Here is a 22,679-nt window from a genome sequence, read left to right as displayed (position 1 = left end):
GAAACTTTGAACGTACGAATCACGATCATTTTTCTACCGAGTTTCGTTAATTGGAGAAATTGAGATTGGAGACGAGAATATTCAATGCGTATGCAACGCGTGTTTTCCTAAATGGCACTTGTTATTCGTCACGTATCGAGATCTTAAATTGCCATTATTAATTAATGACGATGGAATTAGTGATTTTGTGAAGGAAGGTAAAGATTGTTCGGAGCATGAATGAATCTTACATATTGGTTACGTTAAATATTATCATGGTGAGTAGATGATATTTATCAAGGTTGGCTATATACGAGAGGAAGATATCCTGGGAGATTTATTTCGAGGAGAAATTTCATGAAGAAGTCACAAATGAAACATGTTGTGCATTTTGAAAATTTAAATACTTTTAATTAAAAGAATTATTTTAAGAAATAATTTTTAAGATAAATTATTAAAATATTAAAGAATCAATGTTTATTGTGTTAATTATTCTACGTTTCAGAATGGATTTTTGTTAATGTAATTTTAATTATAAAACACGACGAACATGTTATCTTGAAGGAACGAGGAAAAATCTTGGAAATTTTTAATTGTTTAGATTTTTCTTAACTTTCTCTTTCTATATTTTTTTTACTCCTGTTATCGCTTCCGGGCTTTTGTTGTGCATTAGTTGTGCATTGTTGTGCACTCCCTTAATTGGAAAATCTCCGCTGAAATAGCGAATTTGCTACTGTTCTCAAAAAACTTAAGAAAAAGATCTAATTACGCATTACTTTTTTAGAGACTTGTTCTTGCTTCGAGCAATTTGCCGTTTAAACTGCTAAATTCTTTTAGTTGGGATTAAGATCTAACTTGTGTAATCGCAAAACCTCTATGCTACTTTTTAAAACCAAACATTAACTGCAATTGGAACAAATTTTCCATTTCTCCATTGCGCGAAAATAGGAAACAAAATTTATATTATTTAAATTTATTTCAATTATCTTATTTTAAATAAAAAAAATTCCTTTTTTCTTTTCCACATTATATATGGTTCCAATGTTAAACGTTTAATTTTGGTTTGAAAGATTTTAGCGTCAATATTTAATTTCAACTTCGAAATTTGTTTATAAATTTTTATAAACGTTCGCAATAAATTTTTTCAATTACGTTCGAAACAAAAATCGAATGAATGGAAAGTACGAATATTTAAAATGATTACAATAAAATATAAAAATAAACACAAAAAATAAAAAAAAATTAATACAATAACTTTCAAATTTTAATAACTTATAGAAAATATCAACGTCTCACGATTTCTTCCTTTAAAATTTCCAAGTTCGTTCAATTTTTTCTTTTCAATTTTTTCCAAAAATCGTAATTTCGTTACATATTTTAATTTCGTCAAAAGCTTGATCCAATTTTGCTAATTCTCTCCGAACAATTTACACGTTCGTTTTACTGCAAAATTGCGAGAACCACTTCCCCCCTCCTTTTCGAAATTAAAGTAGAGAAAAAAGGAAAATAATTTCAAGCATGAAAATATCATTTCCACTTGGCTGACGTGTAACGACATCATTCGAACACCTACACCCTCCATTCCTCGAGAAGCAACCGGACACAACCTTCTAGCATCACGACGGTTGGCATCACCAAAAAACGGTTAATACCAATCTTTTTCTCACTCTTTCCTCGTAAGTTTCACCTGTTCTGTTTTAACCTAACATCCCCATCGACCGACGACGAATATTTCTACGACTCGATCATCTTTCCGTCACCGAATATCCCTAATTGACTCCCAATCTCTAATAATTCAATGCCATAGAAATATCCCTAGATTAGATGCATGAGCCAGTGAGATGCAACCCGAGCTACACGATTTCTTTCGCCAGTTATCACACGAAAGCTTCTTATTAACCCTACGAATATTCTTTCCTCCTCCCCCCTGGAGGAAATACGATTAAACGGTTTCATCTTTTTTTTTTCTTTTTACGTTATTAATTGACACAAAACTACCGCGTAGGCTATAGTATCGTTACTATACGTGTTAAATATACCTTTGACGTGTAATGTGTTTCTCGTGTGTGTGCATAATGCTTATCCATTTGCCGCAACGTAGCAACGTAACTCGAAAAAATGTGCACTTTTCGATACGAAGACGAGTAAGAAATGTCACTTTTTAAGCGAGTCTCTAAAATTATAATCTTTCGATTTCACACGATTTAAATAAGATAGATCACATAGATCGAGAGACAATTTCTGGAAACATCATATCCTGAAAAACATCACGTTAGAATCATTGAACCTTTTTCAGCGATTTGATCGTAATTGAAATTCGAATTAATATACACGATTCGTCATTGAATAGATTCAACGAATATTCAGAAGCTTTACTCTCGCCAATTATATCTCCCGATCCATATTCGTATATTTTATTATTTATCCAAAATTTCTTTCTAATTTTTTGAGTTACGTCACCGCCACAACAAATAAATATCGTGAGTCGATATCGCGTGTGCGTGCACGAAATTGCGCGAGAGAATGACCGGGATTCTGAGAGAAGGATATACCGGAACAGGTTAATAGCCGTATATCCGTCGAGTATTCCGTTTACGGCGGCAAGCGATTTGCACGAGCATTCGACGTTGACCGGTAACAGGCGGTTTTGATCTCTGTTGAACTCTCGAGAGTTCTTGCGGTTTATGTCGCGTTTCCATCGTTTGCGGAGATTTCGCTTTTAACGCATCTCCGCTTCCGTGGCTTTTAACCACCAATTTCGGATCAAATATTCAACATTGAATTCTCGTGTGACGGCTCTTATTCTAATTGTTATTTTTATTTTTTTTTTCCTTTTTCTCTTTTCTTTTCTCAGCAAGAGCAATTATCGATAGATCGTTAATTCTATCTAAGAAAGATATCCAGATATATCTGTCTCGTTTTCATTCGAGAGAAGAGGGGAGAACTAAAAGCTCCGTGCTACTCCCACGAGACGGAACGTTGTTCACGTATCTAACGTATCATGTATCAGAGTTTATTATTATATCAGGTGTTGCATATCTAATCGTCCAGAAATAATTTAACGGATGATCTCTCTATTTATTTGATCCCTGGAGACATTCTCTCGGCGGAGATCGCTTTGACGCGCATTCGTAAGTTCCGCGAATTTCGAGCCTCGAAGATGATCCCGCGTGTAGAGTGCAAAGTCTTGGACCCCGAGGCTGTGAGAATTATTCAAAGAATCTTCTCGGAGGAGGAAATCAGAATTCTCGTCGAACAAATCGCGAATAAATCAATGGAGGAAAATCCATGTGGGAAAGAAAAGTTTTCTCTTTCGTCCTCGACGATCTTTCCCTTTCTTCCTTCCAACTACACAACTCTTTTGGTGTCTCTATCGACGGATGAACCCTTGCATTTTATGCACGAATCTTTTTTACTTTAAGATTTACAGATTTTTCTAAAAAATCGTTTGCTTTATTCAATTTTATTTCAAAGCAGCTTCGATACCTTAACAAAGGGATATCGAGGAATTGAAATGATTGTTCGACGAGCACTAATGAGGAATCTAATGAACAATCGACAGCCTCGTGTCGAGAAAAACGGCTAAGAACACGTTAGAAATAACGACATATGCGACAATATTACATTATACAATATTCATGATCGTTAGAATCGTACAAGATATAGATATACATTTAACGTCACTAGACGCGAGTACGTATTCCTCGTTTTCTTTTTTTTTTTCTTTTTTTTTTTTTTCTTTTTTTTTTTTCTCGTTTTGCTTCATCTTCCTCGAAGAAATCACCCTCTCCGCCTACTTGCTCTCTTAATTCGTTTCATATAAAAGTGAGAAATGGTACACAATTGGTCCGGGCCGTTTGCTCGTTGGACCTCGTTCGCAAAGCGATGTCGGGGATGCTAATATGGTCGGTCGAGCATTCCACGTGTTCGAATGGGATAACCCTTTTGTACGTCAGAAGAAGAACGCGAAGAGGAGGGGCTCGCAGCCATTGGTTCGTGTGCACGTTGGTACATGACAAACGGTTTGAATGGAAACCTACAGGTTGGTCGGGGATAGAATTTCTACTACGAAATCGTGACCGGACTATCTGCTTATCTGAATCGAGACTAGTTCGATCGAACGAGCTTTCCCTTCGATATTTATTCCCTCTACTTTCGAACTCTATGTAATTTTTTTTTTTTAAGTGACATACTTCTGAATTACAATTTTTTTGTTTGCTAGATGTATGAATATTTAATTAGACTCGTTCTTTTCACGAATTGTTTCTTCTTCGTTTCGATTATGCGTGAAAAAATTTCTCATTTTGCGAAATTATCGAAACAAATATATTAAATCATCGTCAAAACTATTTTTTTTTTCGATTACTCCTTACTTTAACTTAAATTAAACTTCGATTTTTTAGATTTTGCAATGGTTAATTATAAACTTGTGATTATCATGTCTACTATAAACTAAAATCGAATATATTTCGGCAATAACATGTTGGAAACAAATAACTATGTTTTTCATTCATCGAGACATTTCTCGCCACCAAGAAGAACATTTTATAAAGGAGGCAACCACGTGTACAGAATTCTAAGCATGCATAGAAATGCAATTTCGTCGAATTACTCGAAGCAATGAGGAAGTTACGAGCCGAATAAAACTTTGAAGTGTAGGAAAAATTCCGAAGGAACGTGATCATCTCTCTTATTATCTCGTCATTCTCATTTGCAATTTCTGTCGTTTACGAAGCAGAATTATGGTTTTAAATAATGACCCCTTTTATCGAAAGGCATTCGATTTTATGATCACGCATAAACGAAATAGAAATTACGAGGGATAAAATAAAAAAATTCGATGTTTTTTATCGACAACACATTTTCGATATAATATAATCAATTCTATTCGAAGATGTAATGTTACAAAGGAATTTTATTTCTTTATTTTAGACAATTTTATGTTGTTCTATCGGTATTGCTTAAGCTTGCATCTAATTTCATCCTTGTAATGTTCTCTAGGATATTGCTCAGGAGATTAGCTTTTCATCTGATTAAATTTTCAACCATCTCAGTGTATTATGAACCATGTAATCATGTAACACTCTAATAAGAGCAGTAATCTTCATAGACTTATTATATGTCAAAAATTATCTCGTATAAAAAATATTGAATATAACGAAAATTAAAAAAAATATGGCAAAATTTGAATAGAAGAATCGAATAATTTTTATAGAAGAATCGAATAATTTTTATAGAAGAATCGAATAACAAATAAAATAAAAATTCTATCTTTAGTGAAGAATATGAAAATCTTCTCCGAGATATTTTTATATGAAAAGTTTATGAAAATAAAAAAATATATTTTTTCTTTCTTATTTAGAAATAACGAACGAAAGAAGAAAATCTTTGTATTGCATAAAAGTCAAGGAAAAAAAAAATAAAACAAAAGACACATGGTGAAGTTACCTTGAATAATTCATCTTAGTTAGTAATACAGAGAACATTTGTTTTCGAAAGCTTGTTAACAATACCGAGAGCTATAAGTTAATTGAAAATTCACCGATATTATAATCACTAAGTTTCTTGATTTAATCCAATATTAATTATTTTTTCCGACTTGTAACAAGATAAAAACAAATTTGTTTCGTAAAGTAATTATTATCGTCAAAAAATGTAATAGAAAAAGAAAAAAATTAGTTTTCATTTTGTATCATCCGTTGCACAATTCGTTTTTATCTGAAAAATAAAAAGAAATTTTTTTTTAATTTTGAAAATTAAAAATTTTTAATTTTAAATTTAAATATTTGAAATATGTTCTAATTGAATACGATGAATATTGGATTTTTCATTGCTTCAAGTTTATTAATTTCTCACATAAAATTCTTATTAAATTTGAAATGAAAGTTAAATTTCCATTGAAAAATAATTTTTCCATATTCTTGTTGTCATGTCTATATCATTTAAAAGGAAGATATCTTGATCTAATTTTAGTAATCTCCATTGAATTCAAGCTTTATTCATTGCATAAAGGTTCCACTATAATATATTGAAACTTTTATAAACTCATAAGATATTATATTTCGAAGAAGAGAATTTTTCTTCGAATTTATTTTTTAAACAAGCAATCTAATAACAAATATAATATTATTTACCTAGATAATAGATACAAATTTAGAATAAATTTCTAGATGCCTCGCATCATTATATATTTTTAATTTGCACCTTTACTTTATTACCTTATAATAATAACTTCTCTGAAATACAAAAAAAAAAAAAAACCAATTCACTAACAAAATCTTTATCCATTCTTCTTTTCAAAAACTTTATCTTTCTTCTTTAATTTCACATATCCTCCAATGGAACATGACATTTTATAAACATTTTGATATACAAATACATTACACAGAAAAATCATGATAAGAAAATCCCAAAATCCCATCCAAGAAGTAGTTACCTCTATAAGATCGATACATTTAATTTCCAAATACAAACTCTCTCCTTTTATTCCTTTCGTTGCCAAATACCTGTTTAGCATGTTCTTTCCATTAAGAATATAGTCTCTCCCATACAACACATTCAGAAAGCTTCCTTCTACCACATGATATTCCCATTTGCCACGTACCGAACATACCCAATAACATCTTCCTCTCCCCTCCCAAATAATAAAAGAAGATCCTCTCATTGCTAATCATCCATCCACGTGGACACGCCAACCATCCAATCTCTCTCGTCCTCTCTTCTTCACCGATGCATCGATTTGGAACGAGCGCCATACGACAATTCTCCCGACTTTTCGCTGCTATTGACATCACCGGTGAATCGCGTCTCGGACGACCAGGCGGATATGACCCGCCAATTACCAGAAGAATCGATCAACCTAGAGCGATACGTGGCCTCTGACCAATTAAGCGGAGCTGGAATGGTTGCTGGTCAGACCCGAGCCACGATTCCGCGATCGTGTCGTAATTCTAAATAAAGGTGGAATTTACTACGAGCCAGATGTTTTTTTTATATCGTGTCGTTGAACGCGTTTGCTCGATTAGGAAAATTTCGTTTTGGTTTCTTTTCTTACGGATGGTAATTGTGATTTCAACCTTTTTTTTTCTTTTTCATTTTGATTGGAGTTAATTTTGCGATTCGTACTCTGTTCTCAACTATGTAAAAGAGAATTATAGATATTTCTGATTGTAGCGTATTATATTGTGAAATAAATGTGAATTAAAAAATATAAGTGAAAGTATTTCTTTCGTCAAAAGAAATGGTTTCGTGTTTATATTTGTCGATGTAATTTTTTTAATGCTTGCCAGCTAATCAATTTATAGGCAAATTTATAGTATTTTAGACTGTGATGAGATCAGTCAAGTACAATCGTGTAGAATTATTTCGAATAAGTTTAAACAATTCGTTTTCATTTAAAGAATTCCCAAAGAAAACTGGTTACTGAATAAAAAAATAATTATTCAACAAGTTGTTCGACAGAAAGAAGCTTATAATCAATATATTACAAAACAATACAACATATTACAACTACATCCCACAGGATTCGAATATCATTTCGCGAAAATTATCATCATCCAATCTTTCAAAGGCTTTCCATTATAGTACCAGACAAGATTGAGAAACACTGTTCCACACCTATTCGTGTCTGGCGCTCGTAGGAAATCCCACCTGAAGCTATCCGGATCGCGAACAGGTACATGCCCGGTATTTCTTACCCAACCCCTAATACACTAACACCAAATTACGTACGCACGATCAATTAATTGCTAGTTTAATTAAGAGTATTATACGGCTGCGAAGTCTTTAGATACGGAAGCATATACTTTGGACGTGTGTACGACGCGTGTCTGTCGCGCCCATGTTTATATGTATGTGTGTATTGGCTTTCATCTTATACACCACGTTGTTACCACGTTCATTATATTCGATCGACGTGGCACTCTCATTCCCACACTCGATCATTCGTATTTATTATTATTTTCTTGTACGAATTTTCACGGTCATCGTCGGCGGTGTTGTTGTATCGCGTCTTGTATGCTCAATGTTTTTTTCCGTTCCGTTGCGAAAACTATTGCGGACTGTTATACGGTTATTATACGGTATACGCGATATCGATCGTTTCGAGATTACGAAGTGGTGGTATGCGAGCGAAAATCTTACTCTCCCACCCCTGAAACATCGGGCGGTGTGACATCGTGGGTTATAATCGTGGAGGATCGAGAATCGGGCGGATGTTATGGGACATTGGATTCCGTTATTGGCGTGTGGTTTCCGGATAACGCGCGCTGCTTAGCGAGGATTCTGTGCACAATATGCGCACAATGTGTGGAATAATCTCTTTAGGATGGAACGATCGTGGGAATCCGTCGTTTTTGATCTCTGAGATATTTTGAGAAAAGGGATGTCGTCTTTTGATGAAATTTTAATAAACGTGTTCTTTATACTTTTCTAAAAGTCGATAATATAAATGTGTCGATAATATAAATCTCGATGATATAAATGTATATTATTGCTATATAAAAGATGGAATTTTAGAAAAAAAATTTCGTTGCAATTTAAAATGTAATATCTTAAGAAATTAAGATATTAATTAGAAAATTAATATCTTAATTAGAAAATTTAAAAAAGTTTTTTTAATTTAGTTTGTTTTTAAATCAAAAGCGATTTTTTTTTGTCAATTTTTTTTACCAAGATATCTCAATAAGTATCCAAAGATCTAATATCACATTGCGTAATTCTCGATCCAGGAATACACCCACGAATCACGTCGCTTGGCTATCGACTGTAATTATCTTCTATCATACTATCAGCATATATAATGTCCACTAGTTACGAATACTACAAGATACACGATGAGGATCATTAATTTTCGATCGTGTATTTTTGATAAAATTCATCTTAGCTTAGATCACGAATGAAATACAATACGAACTACTAACATACAAAAAAAAAAAAAGAAAAGATTAGGAAAGAACAGTGTTTCGGTCACGATTAATCACGATTAATCACGATTAATCTACGATGAATAATTAAATTTCACTCGACGAGTTCTCTTTCGAATTAACGAAAATACAAATTCGTTGAATCGTGAAATTTCGCGATTTATTTATTCGTATTTCGCGCGGGAAATGTGGAACGGAAGGAAGCGTGTATTGTCCACGTAATGTCACGTGATCTGGCGTGATATCGAGTTTCGCGTGTTCAATGAAATGGAATATATTACGAAACTTCCTAGGAACACGTGATCGACGAGAAGAGATCGCCTTTTGTACTACGTTGGTTAAGTGAAATTGATTCGTTTATTGTGCACTCTTTCGATACATAATTTCAAGTAAAAGCGGAAAATTATGACGGTACTTTGTTTAGATATGTTTAATCGTCCGTATAAAGGGAATCATTAAAAATAATTTGGCAGACAATTATTGATATGTGGGAACCGAGAATGAAAATTGTAATTAGTATGAAACTTGAAATAATGAATAGTGATAATGAAGGTACTTAAGGATTCCTATTGTTTTTCTTTGATAAGAAAATTCTGATAACTCGAGATTAATGATGGAAATTCTTAAAAGTTTTGAATTGTTAAACTTTTCTTGACTAAAGTTAAGATTTTTTGATCCTAATTATAAATATTTTAAAATAATTTTTTAAATAAAAGAGATATCGATTATATTCACAAAAATTTTTACTATTACACATTTATTTGTCAATAAATTTTGTAATACATTTAAAAAATATTAAAAAGTTTCTGAAAAAAAATTCAAATATTCTTTTCCTAAAACTTAGCGTGAAAAAGTCTAAATTCTATCATAATTTGAAAAAAGATGTTCCAATTAATCGATTAATACATTTTGACCATCTTCCGAATAATTGAAGTTATTAATCGGAATGTCTTCACAGCAATTTCCGATCTAAAATCCAGGGTTTGATATTACGTCAGCAGTGCCTTTTATCGCATTTAAACGATCGATAAACGAGCACGAAACACGGGATCCGTGCCTTTTGGCGAATCTATCGTCGATCAGACAAATACCATCGTGTTCCACGTGAATCGAAATACCGATGAATCTATTTTTCCTTTCGCTTCTATTCGTTCCTTCGCGCGATTTCTCGGAAGCGATTTCGTTTCGATGTGCACGAGATTCCTTCTCAATCGTGCCTGCGCGATTTGTTCTTCATCCTCTATTTATATATCTACCTCCTTCATTTCTATTTTCCATTTTTTTTCCCACCGATAAACCATTTTTAACGTTGTACGAGCATTGCACGCGATATATTTGAAAAATTCGAGCGATTTAATTCGGAAGAAATACAACAATGTTCGTTTTAATCATCGTTATTTCGTATCCATCAATTCTTAGAAATAGAATCTTAAAACGAGCTTCGAGAATATTGAACAAAATTTGACACCGATCTTTTATTCGATTTAAACTCGTTTTTTATTTTTGCTTAGGTTAAATTCGCAAAAATCACTTGCCCAGATCAGATTCAATCCTACAAATGCTAAAACGAGCTCTACCATAGTCGATTAATTTGTAGGTTATGTCAATCTCTTGCTTTCAAAACACAAGCATATGAATCGATGAAGAGGATGAACGGATGTATACATGTAATTTTCTTAAATACTATGTTCGATGGTCGACTATAAGATTAGGTTAAGCTGTCCATGTGTATCGGCGTAAACCGTATATTATAGTCTCATGACTTGTACTTGCAATATTAAACACGAATATCATAAGGAAAGATTTTCCTCTAGTACGAGTCTAATTTCTCTTAAATATAAATACACACGTTTTATTCGTTTGCACGCTATGTTATAATATCAAATTGCATGTGCGTCGATGTGCCTAGACGTGGACAAAGAATCCACGAGAAAGGATGAGTCGCGCTGACAGTAAAGCGCGGCCATATTGGAAATATTTGGGAACCTATGAAAGACTATCGTTCCCTGCTGTGTACATAGGAAACGTTAATTGACCGAATAATAATACTTATAGCCTTGTTTCGCGAATAATCCTCGTCAGACCGCGCAGGCACGCGGCTTCTAATAATACTACCTTAAAGCGTATCGATTATTAAAGCACCATCTAATTATTCCTATGATCTATTTTAATTATGTAAGCCTTTATTTATCGTCGATGCATCCGTCGCACATGGATATTTGGTTTCATTACTTACTCGAAATCGATCGAATCGTTGACCACCATTACCAATCGATCTTGAACTGTGCACAATTTATCATCACTTACAAGTATATTGCTTGGCCAAGCGTCACTGACGTTGCACTTGATGAATTGACTAGTACCATCGTTTATTATTTATATCGTGTTTGTGATTTTTCGATACTTTTCGGGATTTTTTCGCGATCAAAAACGAGAATGGATCACGAGAACGCGTGATCCACGTCCGACAAAGCTTCACTTCCGCCATGTTTTAATATCGTTAGTATTGACTTGGATCGTGCCACGCTAGATGGCATCACGGTTACAGTTTAAATCTTTCTTAAATTCGTAAGTTGCCTCCCTTTATGCTTTACATTTTCCGTTTGTACGCATTCAGCATACTCGACACTCGATAGTGGAAAAAGAGCTGTGACGTGACAATAATCGTATCCAGTGTTACATGCGACGCTATTGAATTGGTCAGGTAATTCAAAGAAATGTTATTATCGTAGCATTAGAAACCGAGTAATATAAGTTGTTCCCTGTATTATAATTGGTTCGTATTTCATTCCTAAGTTGTCTTGTGTCAACAAAGTATGAAATTAGATAATTGTAGATCATTTTCATTTACTTATTTCACTCGATTTCTTGTTTTGTGCAGGATGTTAAAAGCATCTTTCATTTATTTTTAATTCTTTTATCTATTAATATTTAAGAAATTTATAATTTCACGATTATATATAAATTAGATATTAAATTAGAGATTACATATATCTCAATTAGAAGTTTGATAAAAAATAAGCTGTTCAGAAAAGAAAATATATAATTAAAAATTGTTTTTAAATAAACAATTAGTATTTCGTAATAAAAAAAATCTAGACAAAACATATAAAATATCAGCTATTAACATCCTACACGTAGAATACACTAAAATTGCTATAAATAAATATAACTCAAATACTGTAAACAATTAACGAGATGGAAACAGTGGAAATAATCTTATTAAAATACTTAACTCTACGATTTCACCCAATCTCCGAATCTCGAGTACGCCTTACAAAGATTTTCGTGTCCTCACTTTATCATAATACTCACTGCCGTGGGTCCCTGAGAAATGGTGGTCTCCTTGGAGGCCTCCTCGACCTCCTTCATCTTCTCCTCCGCCTTTCGCTCCTTCAACGCTTTCAGCAATTTCCATTTCGACCCAGGTGGACCAGGACTTACCTGGCCCTCCTTCAATGTCGTGTCGGAACTGCCGCACGACGAAGAATCGATTTTAATCTTAGGCAGACTCAAAGTCGCCGTAGTAGCTGTTTCAGCGCTACCAGCACCGTCTCGCTCCAAACCTTCAAGAACAGTGCTCTCCGAATCCCAAGCACCTGGAATGCTAACAGAGACCTCGCTAGGCGGTACACTCACGCTACCCTCGCGAGATATCGGTTCGGAACCAGAATGGATCTTTTCTCCGTGTCGAAAAGTCGAGCCGCTGGAACTTCGCCTCGACGGTTGCTCGTCGATATCTTTCGGCAATTCTTCCTCTTCCTCCTCGTCCATCGATTGGACCGGACTATCAGGACCAGAGGTTTCTCCAGAAGAGCCCTCTTCCATGGCCGGTTTCTCTTTCTTGGCTTCCTCCTCATGCGCCCAAGTATGATAATCGGTGACTCTTGCAAACACCGCCTCGATACTCTCAGCGGATTTTCGTTTTGGAATCGGTTTCTCGTCTCGATACTTGTCCTCGACTCGACGATCCTTCGCCACCGTCCCGTTCATTTTACTCGTTCGCAGATCTTCTTTCTCCTCCTTTACCTTTTCCTCCTTCACCTTGCTACTGGCTTTCAACTTTAATTCTTTCAGCACGAACGACATCTTCTCCTTCACCGTCTCGTCCGGTTGATAGTGTTCAACTTCTTCAGGCTCTTCGACCAGCACCTCGCCCATTTCTATCTCTATTTGCGATTGTCTCTCGAGCTCTTCCAGCTTTCTCAACTCGTATCTATACCACTCGTCCTCGGAGTCGATCGAATCCTCCGTACTTTGCCGCCTGGACGAAACCCTCGACGTGCTTCGATAGGAATGCGTACTTCGGTTATCCTCGTCCAATTCGCCCTGTCTCGAGCCGGTCCACGGAATCTCGAGGGATTGTTGATGTCGCGGTAGGAATCGGCTACCAGCCGGGGTTTGACCCCTCGTGCTCGACGCGGATGGGCTCCCTTCCGACGGTGGAGCTTCCTCCGATATGCTGGTCACCAATTCCGGCAACCTCGTGCTGCTAGATTTCTCGCTCTTCTCGCTCTTTTCCGACATGTCCTCGGGATACTCGAAACTCGTCTCGAGAGTCTGGACGGTGCCTTCGTCGGATTTCTTCTCCGTGCTACCTTCCTCGCTCGGTGGTTGTTCGTCGGACACTGTCGAGGATTGTCTCTGACGATACTTTCCCAGTGCCCTGGATACAGCGAATTCCATGCTTGCGCCGCCCATCAACGTCACAGGGGGAAGTTTCGGGGCTTTTTCGTTAGGGGCCTCGTCAGAGCTGCCGGTCGATCGTTTGATATCTCCCACAGTTTGGAATATGGACGAGCCACCCGAACCGGAACCCGTACTCTTCCCCGACGTCTCTTCCTCGAAACCGCTGATCTGTTCGCCAATCTCGTGCTCCATCTCCTTTTTCTGATCCTTCTCCTTCCCCCAACTATCTTGGAGAGCTTGCTGCTGTAACTGCTCCTGATGCTGCTGAATCTGTTGTTGAAGGGCTTGCTGCTGTTGCTGCAGATTTTGTTGTTGTTGTTGCTGCTGTTGTTGTTGTTGCTGCTGCTGTTGCTGCTGCATATAATCTTTTTGCTGCTGAGGTAACGATTGGGGGATCGGTTGTTGCTGTTGAGGAATCGGTTGGGACACCTGTTTTCGTTTCGTGCTGGCCGTCTTCACTTTGGCGAAAAACGGAGGCTCCTGGTTCACGTCCGACATTACGCTGTCCTCGTCTTCGGACAGGCCACTCTGCCTGCCGCTGCTCCATTCCGTTTCAGACTGTTCAGGATCGGATAGAGACTGCGATTGATGGCTTCGTCTCTTGGCCTTCTGGAGGATTCCGGACACGGTGGATACCAACGTGTGTTTCTTCTTTTTCCTTGCCGCTTGACCCCTGCCACGACCTCTGCCCACGCCTCCTGTCTCACCAGGAAGTCTTTGCTGCTGCTGCTGCTGCTGCTGTTGCTGTTGCTGTTGCTGCTCCTGGGACATGTCCAAATCCTCTCTCCTTACCCCACCTGGCAACGAATGACTCCTGTGCCTCTTGCTCAAGTGCAAGTCTGGCAACCAATTGCTCATCGAACTCATCGCGTTTTTCAACGACGAGCCACGCCTTATCTTCTTATTAACCTTCGCAGTCTCGATCTCGTGATCCTTTAAGTTCGACGCGATGCTTATGTATCCGGACTGGGACACTATCACGCTCGATGGATCGTAATACTCGGTCTGTTGATGTTGGCCTTGATCGATAGGTATTCTCGCGGCCTCGTGATCCTGTATATACTGGTGTTCCCGTTGCCATTGTCTCTGGTATCCGTCCGCTAGTTGTGCGCTTTCGGTGCTGGTCAATCGTTGACTGTACGGCTGATATTGTTGCTGATAAGCTTGCGGATAATTCTGATTAGCGTACGTGTGGTGATATTGGTGGGCTTGATACGCTGGTGGTTGGGGATACCTTCTGTCCGTATACGGACTCTGGGCGTAGCTACCGTCCGAGGTCAACGATCTGATGCTGGAGGAGGTCGAGTCGTGCGGTATCTGATCCTCCATCGAGTTCAACCACGAAGCTTCGTTCGTCTCCGTCCGCGGCAGATTCGCGCTCGTGGGATAATAAGAGAGCGCGTCGGTGATGTTCCCCGTTGGAAACATGGTGCGATACATAGCGGCTTTGTAACCTTCGTGGTTCGTCATACCAGCGTCCGTGGATGCTGTGCCCCTCAACGGTTTCTTCAGGTGGGCCGAAACCGCGGCGCTCGATTCCGTGTACTGGACAGTGGTGTAATTGTCGTAGCTATTCAACTGATCCATCCATCCGTAAGCGGTTGTCGTCTTCGGCCCGTAACCACCCGCGCTGCTCGTGTACACGCTCGTGATCGCCTGTTGCCGATTGCTACCCGCCACGGAATAAATGGCCGGCTGTTCCGACCTGTAAACGTAGTCGATCGTCGTTCCGGGCGGCACGGTGTCGTACGTGTGCTGCAACGCCTGTTGCCGACCTCGTTTCTTCGGGCTCTGACAGGTGGTCGCGATGGCCGCTTGAGGCAACACGAACCCGTACTCCTCCTTCGTGGTCGAGGGGGTAGTCTTGATCGACGTGTAACCTGATAAATGGTTCATGGCCACCGTGTAAGAATGGCTGGTGACGGTGAAGGTGACGGCGGCGGTGGCGTCCCTTCCCTCGGGTGTGTCGTACAATGGTTCCTGGGTGATGATCGTTGCGGTGGTAGTGGTCTCAGGAAGCGGGGGGATGGGGCTTGCGGACCTCACCGCGGTCGTGGTTGGAATCAAAGATCTCGCGTGATCCATGGAATACGAGGTGAGCATCTTAGCGATCGAGCTCTTCGGCGAGCTCGGCGATTTGTCCAAACTGCTCCATCCGCTCATGGAAGATAGGCCGGAATCGGACTTGGCCGCGACTATGTTGGCAACGCTCGGCTTGGCCGTGTGCTTGGGCGAGACTCGCGGCGATTTAGGCGAGTGAGGAGTTCGCGGGCTTAGGCGACCCTGCTCTACAGAGACCAATTTGTCCGCGCTTCTCAGGAACGTGGGGCTTTGGGATCGTTTCGCGTCCGTCTCCCTTTGGTCGGGGCCCGGCATGAGGAAAGGCTCGGCCGAATCTCGGGGGGCCGGTGGAGGCGGCGAGCTCGGCGACGGGCTCGGGGGCGTTCTGCTCTCTTGAAACTCGAGATTGAGACGGGCGGCGCTGCCGAAATAGCCGTCTTGCCTGGTTCGAAGGCTCTGCACACTGTGCACGCTGTGCACGCTGTGCACACTTCCGGCCGAATGGGTGGGCGAGGCAACTTTGTCCGTGGTGGTGCTGTAGATGGTGGGCGAGGCACAGGTGACAGCCGCGAAACTCTCGACCATCAGATCGGTCAGCTCCTTGTTTTCCGCGTAGCCTTTGGCAAAGCTGCCTACGTCTATGGGCAGCTGGATCACCGGCTCCGGACTCTTCTCGCGCACCGTGGACGTGTAGCTACCTAGTCTGGGCGGTGTATAGGCGCTCGAGAGTGAATCCAGGTTAGATCTGGAAGTGGAGGTCAGTCTTGGAGAAATTGACCTGGTCGTGAAGTCGCCGTCGGTCGCTAGACCACTGTCAGTGCTGACTCGAGATATGGATCGACCCGTCGATCCGGGACTCTTCGAGAACGTCCAGCTGTCGACGTCCGTTTCGGCATAGATTTTTCTCAATTGCTCGTCTATGCTGCTCGCCTCCTCGGCCAATTTTGCCTCGGCCTCGGAACTGTACTGCCTCTTCGGGGAGTCCATCAGTTTCGATTGAAGCTCCATCAGATTCTGGGAATCCTTTTGTAATTTGTTGGTCAACCTGTCCAGTTCGTGCAATTTCTCCAGGGCAACTTGGTCGATCGAGCTCAATCTGGACAGCTGGGCCAGATCTTGCTCGCTCACGCAAGGCGTGTTCCCACGATAACTCTTGTAATCGGCCGCGCTGAACACCTCGCCCTCGTCCTCGTCCGCCTCGTCCTCTTTCTTCGTCACCGCCTCCTGAATCTCCTCCTTGCTCGGTTTCGCGGTCAACTCGCACTCGAGCTCCTTCTCCTTTGCGGCGACAGTCTTCTCGAACATGCTCGACTCCATCTCCTTCTTCCCGTTCACGTCCTCGTCCTCTGCCTCCTCCCATATCATGCCGAGCTGCGACGTGGGTCTTGACGTGTCGCCGCAGATCAAGTCCTCCCTGTAAGCGTTGTTCAGACTCCTGTAGAACGCCTCGTCTGGAATGTTACTCTCTTCGGCGAGAGTCTCCAGAGTATCCAAGTTCCTCACGTTCCTGTGCATGTCTGTAACTACAGCCGCGGCAGTCGAGCTGTCCTGCGTTAGCCCGTGCATCCTAGCGATCTCCTGTTGTGCCAATTTCTCCCTAATCGCATTCGTTTCCTCTATGCCCATCGTGGCGCCTATGCTCTTCGCGATCGCGTCCAATTCGCCCACCGTGCTCTGTTGATTGGCCAACGTCTCCTCGACCGCCACGTTGCTCGTTGTCTCGTGGCTCCCTCCGCTCGCGTAGAACTCGATCAATTGGCTGATCACCGTTTGTTGCTCGTAAAGGAGGCCCTCCAGCTTCTCCAACCTCTCCCACATCTTGATGTATTCCTGGCTGAGCAGATCCAACGCCCTCCACGCGTACCTCAACTCGTTCTCCAACGTGTTCAACCTCGTCCCCAGCCTCTCCATGTAGTCCCCTATTATGTAATCGATGTTTCCATCCGCCGTGGTGGAGGCGTAAGCCGGCACGGCCGGCGAGTGTGCCCTAGGGCTGGTTGGGGCTGGCCCGCCCAGCTTCGTCGAGTCCATTTTCATCAAGTTCCTCTCTCCTTAAACTTTTGCGTCCCTCGCGCGATATTCCACCTGTCTACGACCCCTGATACGATTCATGATTCTGGGAAAGAACGAAGGAGCGCGATCACAGACTCACTTCCTCGAATCGAGAAGGAGAGATGTGGATTCAATCGTGGATTCAACTTTCTTCGACTCGATTGTATCGGAATTACGAGAACGACTCGATGCACCGTGCACGTCGTCGATCTCCATGGTCGATCCTTTTTTTCTCCTCCTTCCTTTCACCTTTGCTCACCCCACCACTCTTCTCTCACAGTTCACAGTTTTCACACACAGGATTCGATTACACCTTGCACGCCCAATCTCGCGTAATATCTCGTCACTGTCCCCCCTTGTCTTCCGTCCTCGATCGATTTCTCTTCACTTTTGTCTTCTTTTGTATCACACTAGAGTCGCACGCACTGCGTTTTCGTGCGATCGTCGGCCGCGATCTTTACTTCGAATCGTTCGAGATCGCGCGACACTCTGCGTATGGCGCTTCTTAACCAATCTCGTGCGTTCATGCCGCTGCCTCTATCTGCAAAACAGGAGCAAACAGGATTGCCGTGGCTTAGTACGAGACGCGCTCGTACCGAGCCACCGCTGACACAGTTTCCATGGTGCTTAAATTTATAATTCATCGGTTGAAAAGTGTATGTCAATGATCGAACTTAAGAACTTCGTCAGAAAGATCAACGAGGCTATTTGCCTTATTTTCTTTGGAACTGAATCAATATATACACTTGATTCAGATTTTTTTTCATTTGATACGATTATTGAAATCAACAAGAGATTAAGAAATAGAAGAAGAAGAGGAGAAAGAAACGATTAACGATAAGTGGAGAGATTTTCTTTATTTAATAGTTTCAAAGGATCAAAGGAATGAATGGTCGTCGAAAGAAAGTAGATACGAGTAGATGTGGAATGAAAAATATAGAAAGGTACGAAACTTTGTCAGATTGCCAGAACAGAAATCTTCTTCTCCATTGATTCACAGAAAACAAAAATGTTTGAATAATAAGTTCGATTGAGATATTTCACAAATTCAATCACCACTCAGGTTAATCCACGTATCATTCTCGATGAAATATACTTGGTAGTGTAGTATCTGTTCTATCATTCGCTTAATGGAAATTCATTTCTAAATTATTTATATTATTTATTTGTTATTTCGTTATTTAAATATTGATGACAGCGATGAGACTCAGAGTAATCAGGATGGCGAGATCTTTCTTAGGCGGGAGAAAAACACGAATTGTAAGTTATTTAAAGGGTGATCAGGTGTGCATCGAGCGCTTCGTGCATAAAATCAAAGTGTAGGTTGTCGAGCATCCATGCGAAAAATGCATGCAGAATAATTGCAGAATAATTGCTATTGCTCGGAGCTCGTATTTTCATTAGTATCGATTCCATCTTGAGGTTACGTTCGAATGCCTCTGATTGTTTAAAAAATAAAGGAATTGACGAAACGATGAGCAATGGAATGAGGATTGACGAACGGAATGAGCAATGGATAAGGATAAATATTTTCCATCCTTGTGAAACTCGAGAAAAAATAATACTTTTTGAGAATTTTTTTCCCTCTATGCTATATTAGAATCGAGATTATTCTGATAATTTTGTGAATATTGAATTTCTTCATTTATTCATTAATTTTTTACGTACATAAATGTACGAAATTTCGATTACGAGAATTGTGAAATTCGAGAAAGAGTAACGTTTTTTTCCGAGTTTTTTTTCCAATTGTATAGAGAATCGACATGAGAATATTTTTGTAAACAATGGTTTTATTTATTTGTTTATTTTTTTCAGTTTTTTTAAAGAGTAACTTTAAAATTTAATGATTCGAAGTTTGATAAATGAATTGCGATTGTTTGGAACATCGTAGAATTATTTATTATGATTAATTAATCATATTTATCTTCGTGTAGATGTTAATGGACACGACACTCGACATGATTTTCAAACGAGACGAGATATGATTTAAACAAGCGATGGGTTGAATGTGTACAATTCTCGAGTTACGTCGTATATGGAATTGTTATTGAATTCTGTTTAATTCCCAACTACGTATTTTTATCAACATATATATTTTGTTTTCTCTTCATTGTTTGCTGGATGTAAATAGAGTATACACAAGTTTATGGGCGTGTCTTGTTTTCAGATCGAGGAGAGAGAAATTTTCGAATGATGAATTGCTTGAAAATATGAGGGAATGGAAAATCATTTTTGAAAATCGATATTTTTCCCAATAATTTTTCATATAATTTGAATAAAATATTTAAATAATAAACGCAATATTTAAGATCGAAATAATTATATCACATTCTTATAAAATTCTTCAAATATTTCTTTTATCTAAACACGATAATCATTTTTTCCCGTGATACGGTTAAAACGAATGAAATTAAAACAATTTATTACGAAAATTTATCTTTCATCTTCATCTTTTATCTTTCATCTTCGCTTCAAATAAAATATTCGAGCTTTTGCGATACTACTTACACGACGAAGAATTTAAACAATTCAGTGGAAACAAGATTCGCGTGTGTATTTCGAAATCTATCTTCTAAATTACTTCAACAATCTCTCTGTTGATTACAAACCATGTGTTCTAATCAAGGACAATGGAACTTCGCAGTGAAACTCGGTTTTATCACGTAAATCGATCGATCTTGTATAAACTTTAAAACTCTACACTTTATAATTATTTATCTAATGTATAAACGAATAATAATAAATAATTTACGAATGAAATACGAAAGAATAATCATTCTGTTGTATAATTTTAAAATATTATTATATCAATGTTAAAAGTTCATTTTAATTATTGAAAGTTTTTATGAGAATAATTTTAGAAAAAATGAAACGAATAAATAATATTTTGTTATATATACAGCAACAAAAATAATATCAATAATGAAAAATTATAATTGATAATAATATATCAAATTATCCATCACATAAATAGCAAAACTTTTGAAAGTATATATTAAAGAAAATTAAATTAATATTCGAATTAAAAAATTTATCTAATAATTATCCATTAGTCATCAAAACTATCTATGATTACTTTTCCAAGTTGCCATCAACTTTTATACAAAATCAAATTTTTTCACGATTAAAGAGAAACGAAGTTCAAACATTGGACATCGATAGATATTAAACACACACAAGATCTACAATTATATTGGACACAGCGTAAACGACCACATGGTTAACTGTTTAGATAATACACGGAAGAAAGACGGATCGAAACGACACGAAGTCACTACGAAGCCGGAAGCGGCGGTGCATGCAATACATAGAGCGATTTCCTGGCCTGTCATCGTTGAAACGCGAATTAAACCGAGGCGAGCATGCGATTTTCCGACCCCTTCCGCTTCCCTTCTTTCGCCCAACTCCCGGAAGAAACACGCCTTTTACGGCCGCTATAAAATTACGCTCAATTATATTATCGCTCACCCAAGCCAAGAAACACACCTTCTTCACCGACGATATTGCGGCTCTGTGAAACGAATCTGCACGCATCAATTTATACCTCTATAATATAAGATTTAATTATTTTGGAATTTCGTGTGGTTTTGGCGCGACGCTGGGAATTCGTGAAGCGACGACTTGCTCGTTAAATCCAGTATTTGGATCGTAGCGGGTGTCTCGTGTGACAATTAATAATTTTTCACGGTCAATTTTATTTATAATTATTATAATATATATTGTATTATATATTATTTAATTACAATATTTGTTTAAGATTCGAAAGGAAAAGATTAATCACAAAATATTGTGTTACTCGAAATTCCGATATTTAAAATATTTGAATGTTGTAATATTATTATTATATTAATGTTCTATAATAATTGTTAGTATTGTGTTTATAGCTGTATTATTTAACTGAATAATTCTCAACTTTTTCATCTTGAATTATAAATCATTCATTTAATTAAAATCACATAATTCTTTCACCTCTTTGCTCTCCTGCACTTATTCTCCTGCATACTTTCTCTTCGCTTCGACTCCTCACACATTTCTAAATATAATAACATATTTGCACACTTGTCCCTTAACAGATGAACAACATATATCCGAATTCATATATTGCCAATATTTGCATTGCAAATATTGAAAAATCGATAACCAAAGTATAAATATTACAAATATTATGCAATAGCTGTCACGAATAAACGTAGAACTGTGAATCTACGACGAGGGGAACTTCGATGATATTCTCCTCGTGGCACGTTCGACTGATGATTACGCGCGCACGCGTGTGTGTACGTGTATGTGTGGATATTGATGTGTCGTACGACGAATCGATAGCATTCCTCGATGTCATTACGACAAGTGTTCCGTCGCTAAACGCGATTCGATCGATCAACGGGACATTCTATGAAGAAACCACAATACTGGAACTTGAATTGAACGAGAAAAGAAAAGAAAAATAAATAAATAAATAAATAAAAAAAAAGGAAAAGAAAGAATTGTAAACGGTATTCGTTATTAACCCACATTCTTTGAAGATAGTATCGATTAATTAATGTTTAATTAGAATTATAAGAAAATATATATTGTATATATATATATAAATAAAAGTGTAAATAAAAGAATGAACTTTCAGAAGATAATAATTTTCAAGCTCTATTAATTTAATTATTCTTCTATCGAGAAATTTCTTTCTGAGAATCGAGTTGATAAAGGTGAATTGATTATTGAGTAAATATGAATATAACGCGAATGTATCTTTTAATATCAATTTTAAATATACTGAAGATTCTCGTATATATTAATGTATTTTTAAGTTTGAAATATTAGCAATATTTAAATTTAAATAAAATAGTCATTTTCTCTTCATAATATATATTTTACGAAAATTTTCAACAAACGAATTCAAACGAAATTTGAAAAATTAAATTCGAAGTTTAAATAGATTAAATTATTTCTAATCAATTAATTTATTCCTGACACTAACGA

At 38.3% G+C, this 22,679-nt stretch overlaps 1 protein-coding gene across 1 annotated transcript in view; it reads right to left on the bottom strand.

Moving 5' to 3' along the window:
* The window catches only part of LOC122719195, a 193,177-nt gene that overhangs the window by 84,475 nt on the left and 86,023 nt on the right, over positions 1-22,679 (bottom strand). Inside the window, exon 2 of the mRNA XM_043944813.1 lies at positions 12,219-18,246. Within this exon, the coding sequence (XP_043800748.1) occupies positions 12,219-17,690 (5,472 nt within the window). The 5' untranslated portion in view covers positions 17,691-18,246. The remainder of the gene's footprint in view (positions 1-12,218; positions 18,247-22,679) is intronic.

The sequence above is a fragment of the Apis laboriosa genome, unplaced genomic scaffold, assembly GCF_014066325.1.
Source record: "Apis laboriosa isolate Shangri-la unplaced genomic scaffold, ASM1406632v1 scaffold70_cov154, whole genome shotgun sequence".
NCBI lineage: Eukaryota > Metazoa > Arthropoda > Insecta > Hymenoptera > Apidae > Apis > Apis laboriosa.
Note: the sequence above shows the minus strand (reverse complement) of the source record. Positions and strands in the feature narration are given on the sequence as shown.